At 35.1% G+C, this 6,000-nt stretch overlaps 1 protein-coding gene across 1 annotated transcript; it reads right to left on the bottom strand.

Annotated features, from left to right (window-relative positions):
* Positions 1-381: 381 nt before the first annotated feature.
* LOC125195632 (disease resistance protein RPH8A-like) lies at positions 382-3,604 on the bottom strand. Its single transcript, XM_048093763.1, has 3 exons — positions 2,809-3,604; positions 1,910-2,114; positions 382-1,870 (listed from the first exon to the last, which is right to left on the bottom strand). The coding sequence occupies exons 1-3, from the start codon at positions 3,599-3,601 to the stop codon at positions 382-384; spliced, it is 2,487 nt and encodes an 828-aa protein (XP_047949720.1). The 5' UTR covers positions 3,602-3,604.
* Between the last annotated feature and the right edge of the window lie 2,396 nt (positions 3,605-6,000).

Raw genomic sequence — 6,000 nt, 5'->3', positions numbered from 1 at the left:
GCTCGAACGAAGAAAATTCCATAGAGACCTGTGATAAGGTAAGTCTTTTTTCTCTTAGCTTAGATTCACGGGCATAGTTTATGATGATCGTGCTATTTGTGTTTGGGGATTTGTTATACAAAGAGATGCAAGTCGGAAGCTATCTCAAGCGGATCGTAGCAACGGTTTATTTGCTGTAAATACGGTAACTTTCATCATCAGTGATGATTTGCAGATAGTGTCTGATGCAAAAGGGCTCGTGCAAACTATAAGCATACTTAAAACAACAGGAATAGAAGGTGCAGAGTTCGTGAATGTGACCGTTGGGCTCGGTGAGGTGAATCTTAATCTTTCATTTGACAATTTCCATCAATTTTGTGGTTACTTGTTCATTAGTGTTAATTATGGACTGATATCCACTTCCACTATTTTGGAGAGCAAGTCTGAATCTTTGATCTTTGTTGCAATGTGTTTGGTTGTTACCATAGTAAGCTTTCGCAGATAACTCATCGACTGAATTTCTTGTGGGAGTGTCTCCAGATGTGGACAATTCGTGATTTCTAGTTTCCAGAGGGAAGCAATTTCACTTTCTTCAAATCGTACTTTTCTCAGATTCCACAACTCACTGATGCACAAGATATGAAGTTCTCTCATCTTGAACACCAATTCTTGACCATTGTATGCATTCCGCAGTTTGAGGCGCCTTAGGTAGGGCAACTCCATTAGTATCGGCATGGGGTCCTCATCAAGACAAGTATTTACCAAAGCCAAGTACTCTATCCCATAAGGGAAACTATCGGCACTTGGTAGCCTAGCTATGCATCCATCAACCCTCAGAGTGCTTATGTTGTAACGCCCATGTAGAACACGAATCTCGTCCAAACAAGATATCATTCTGAAGCGAAACCCTCTCAAAATAAGGTGATCAAGTTCCTTCAACTTATCTAGTGCTGGAAAGAGCTCGCTTACATCTGAGTTTTCATCAATGTCTTCAATACCCAATTTACATAGACTACTCATCTTCCCCAAGTTCGAGGCTTCATATGTCCAAGAATATATTGACATGAAGGTCAGGGTCTCAAGATTTTGAAGTGCATCTACTTTTAAAGGCTTTCTGCAAATCACATCAGACATGTAGAGATGACGAAGGCCACCCATTTTCTTGATAATATCCGGCACCTCCACCATAAAGTTTAAAGCTATATCGAGAACCTCGAGCCTTTTCAAGCCCCCCAACGAGTGTGGGATCTCTTGTACGTAATTGTTTCTCAATCCCAAATACCTTAACCCAGTCAATGTCCCGATAGATTTTGATAAATTCTTCACCCCAAAATCTTCCATGTCGAGTATTTTGAGGAGTTCCAAACTCTTCCAATAAGACTGGCGTACGTCTTCCAAGTATCGACCACCTCCATGGAAGATGAGAGAAACAAGATACTTGTCTTGATTCGTAGAGTGATTAAACTTGGCTCTGCCACAATGAATAACACGATGATGAGGGATCTCTAAGGGTCGATTATTTCCATTGTTCCTTAAGATCTCAAGGCCTATTTCCTCCTCTGCTTTTTTGATGCATAGCATGTGTAGTACTGGATTCATGCGACACCTTTTCACTCTACGGAATTCTGGGTATGGGTGGACGACTTCAATCATGGATTGATCAGCTAAACTGGCACATGATTTATTTCCATTTCTTAATCCACTTGTAGCCCAAATATGTTTCAACTTTTCCTCCCTCATTATTGCATTTTCCTTAAAAAAGGACATATGCAAGAAATACGACTTGAGATGTTCTTTCAAGCTATTATACATCGGTTCCAACAACTTCAATGTTTTACTCAAATCAATTGAATCAAAAAGTTCTTCCCATTCAATCCCTAAAAGTCTTTGCTTTGCTTTCTCCCTTCCAACATCTATTATAGCTATTGGCAAACCCCCACATTTCTTCAGCATCTCTTTCACCTTCTTCTCCAAATCATTTGAGAATTTGTTGTCATCACTTGTAAATTTATTAATTGTTTGCAAAAACAATTGCCAGCTCTTATCAGAATCCATAGCTTTCATCTCATGAGTGTAAATCCATAGTTTTTCGAAAATCTGATGGCAACTGGTGATCAACAATCCACATTTATGCCCTGATTATATACCATGTTAAGAACGTAATGCAATAAGGGAGACAGAGAAGGATATTGATGTGTGAAATTATGAAGTGCTACATTGTGCGTGTACATATACTTCTGGAGAATTAGTTTTTGTGTCGTAACGTGTTTTGATTGAGTTAAATATGGGCTGAAACATATTGTCAGAACTAAAAGCTAACACACTTAAAATGTGTAGGACCAAAATGGTTTTTAGTGCAATTGTACAAGACCAATTTTGAACTTTCGTCTTTGATATATTAGGACCAAAATGGTTTTTAGTGCAATTGTACAAGACCAAGTGTTTAATGTGTAATAAATAAATATTGTAGTGGATGTTGGGATCCACTTTTAGTTGAGTGTCCAATAAATAAATGTTTTAGTGGATGTTGGGACCCACTTTTAACACTTTGTAGGCATTTTTTATTAATTTATATTAACCGGGACTCCTAAAGCGGGACGCCCAAAATTAATCAACCGGGACTCCTAAAGCGGGACGGAGGGAGTATATATCTAATATGATAAGTTTTGTCCGTGACAAGTAGAATTATATTAAAACAATTAAAATTATAATCTAGTTTAAAAGATTTCTATGCCTTGTAAAAGCATTTCAAAATCTATTTCTATCTATAAAGGTGAATAAGTTTATCCATGCAGAATTGATTCTAACATAAGAAGTAAAGAAGCATACTTGGCTTTGAGCGGCGTGCAAGGTCTAGCAAGAAGGATTTAAAGCGCATTTCTGGCAGCACGTTGTCGAGAACTATAAACCATGGTGGCATTTCTTCCAGGTGCCGGAGAAGCATCTGTTCGAGACTCTGGTTGTCCATCTCCTCCAGCAACAACGAATCTCCATCAAGTGTCACCAACTGGCGTATCAGTTCCACAAGCACCTCATGTTTACTTGTAAAACTAGAAAGGCTTACCCATGCACGGCAGCGCTTGAATTCTTCAATGATGGCCGGATGGTTGTATGCTTGTCTCGCAAGAGTTGTCTTTCCCATACCAACCATGCCTTTGATAAGAATAGGCATATGAATAAGCCACTCTTCTTCACTAAGAATCACTTTAAAAACAAGCTGTTGTATGTCTTTCTCCAAGCCCACCACGACACCTTCGTTTCCTTCTTCTCCAACACATTCTGAACTACTCACCACCTTACCAGCTCCAAACTCCATCATGCGTTCTTTTATCTTCCTCAGTGCACTTAGGTCCTTGTAGATATCATTAGGACTCAGCCGTGATTTGTGTTCCGCTGAAACTTGAGCTATCTCAGCAAAGTCAGCTTGCAAATTTTTAAGCCTGCTCATCTCTTCAGATTTATTGTCTCTGAAAAAGTCCGACATCATTCTGAGCTCTTTTATTACCTCTTTTAGAGCTTCTAGTGTTTCAGGCTTGTAATGAATAAAGTCATCGGTCGTCGGCAACTCAATCAGGAAGCTCTCCAGTTCACCAATCACCCCTAAGATGATGGCCTCTGACATGCTTACAGGCAAACTGCACGTACAAAAATTGACAATATTTACTCTGTAATGGTTATCTCAGATTTTGCTTCATTTTTACCAAATAGATATTTTAGTAATATTAAGGATGACAATGGGTCAGATGTAGATCTACTCTTGCGAAAACCTCAATCTAATACTCCATTCGTTCCATAGTAATGGAGGCGTTTCTTTTCGGCACGGAGATTAAGAAAAATTGTGTTAGGTGAGTTAAGTACAGAAGAATAAAGTGGAAAATAAAAAAGGTAGATAGATGAAGAGAGAAAAAAGTAAGAGAGAGTAAAGTAGGTGTGGAAAAATGTGTTGACTTTTACTAAAAAGGGAAATGACTCTATTATTATGGAACGTACCAAAATGGCAAAATGACTCTATTACTATGGAACGGAGGGAGTACAACTCTTTTATGTTTCGGTTAAGATTTACCGGGTCTTAAAAAATAAGACTCGGTCGAGATCCAAAATATCCATGTGTCCCCTGAATGTGGACTTGGATCCAAATGAAATAGTAGTTTATACTAGTAGTTTTGAAGGGGAGAGAAAGAATCTCTAGATTAAATATGTAGTGTGTTTGGTTTAAGAGATTGAATCCCTCAACTCAATCCAAAATAATAATTACGTGATAATTATTAATTAGTTATGGATAATCCCCTCCAACTAAAATAATCTCACAATTTAATCCTAGATTATATCTTGGTATTATTTTATCTAGCAAACTGAACACCACCTATAAGTTTCAAATATATTAGATCCCGATTCATAAGACTTGTAGGGTCTACGAATATATTAGATCCAGATCTAGATCCAATATTATTTCTATTTTAAAATTAATCTTACACAAATCTGCATAATATCATAATTACTTAATTAATTATCAATTATTAACACTATATTCGATACAAATTACATAATCCAAAATATGTCATAAAATGAAAACTGATGATATAAACTCCAACCATGAAATGAATCACAAAAGCATATAATCGAAATAAAACTGATAGTTTTTTTAACTGAATTAAGATTCTAGAGTTTCCCTTTAATTTTATTAGATACTACCTCCGTCCACGAAAATTCATTCCGGTTTGACCGGATGGATCTGGATCTCAAAAATTATAATCAAGATTCAAATCATATTTGAATTTGGTCCTAAAAATAACGCAACAAATAAAAAACCTTAAGAATATAAAGCAAGTTCCCAAACTTGAAAGGCTTTTGATTGAGATTTATATGCTATGTAATATAGTAAATCTCCTCAACTCATTTCACCTAATCATGAAGCACAAGTATATGAAGGAAAGGATTTCAAAAATCTATGTAAAACAACATATAATCATAAACATGGTGAATTATGAAACAATTCAAAGAAGAGAAAATACCTTTTGCGATTATTTCTTCTTATCTTCGTCGGCGACTGTGAATTGAATGGAAAAGTGGGTGGGATCTTTCAGATTCTGGATGGGATTTCAACTTCAAATTCGTGGACTTATGGTCAAATTGAATGGGAGAAAATAAAAAAAAAAATTGATTGGCACAGACGAGTATAATATTATAAACCATGTGAAAGGAATTAAAATAAATGCAGCCACCATTATTTATTATATTTGAAGACACACAACATTGGAAAAGAAGCATAAATACAAGCAACAACTTCAAATTATGGATCAAATAATTTCAAGGAAAATATACTCAATTGAATGGTAGAGTGTAAATCTTTCTAGAGATTTAAACTCAATTTAGACAAGTTTTAGCAAGTTAAATTATTTGGGAGTAATAAAAAACTAATCAATCAACCACTACCTGACGAAGAACAATAAACTAATAATAAAAAAGTTTAGTCAGCTTATATTGGGGTTTTCGATGGCATAATTTAATCTAAAGTCTCCTCGAAATAATTATAATTATAATGAATTAAGTGTGAAGGATTAATCATCTGAATGAAGTATGCAGCATCAAGGTGCATGCCAGCTATTTTGTTAATTCTTAATTCTTTTATCCTAATTAAGTACTAATAGTAGTATTTTATATCTCTCCAACTACCAAGAGGAATCTCACTCAATAAAGATATTTTCAAACAAAAAATTACTCACTCCAGCCTCTAAAAATGAAATATTTTAAAATGACAGTAATTTTAACGTAAAATCGATTAAAAAAAATTAATCGCAAGAAAAGTGTATTAAAAGATTATGATTCTACTTTATAGGAGAGAATTTTTTCTTAAAATAGAAAGTTTTTTTAGGATAAATTAAAAAAGGAAAAGGTATCTATTTTAAAGAAGGAGTACTATTATTAATATAAGAAGTGTCAAATATTAGTTCTAAAGATTCCTTCATTTTAAAAGTTGAGTCATTATTATCTAAATTCTTTGGCTTTCACAGCTCTTTGAAT

Source organism: Salvia hispanica, chromosome 6 (assembly GCF_023119035.1).
Source record: "Salvia hispanica cultivar TCC Black 2014 chromosome 6, UniMelb_Shisp_WGS_1.0, whole genome shotgun sequence".
Lineage (NCBI taxonomy): Eukaryota > Viridiplantae > Streptophyta > Magnoliopsida > Lamiales > Lamiaceae > Salvia > Salvia hispanica.
The sequence above is the reverse complement of the archived record's forward strand: the minus strand, read 5'-3'. Positions and strand labels throughout refer to the sequence as shown.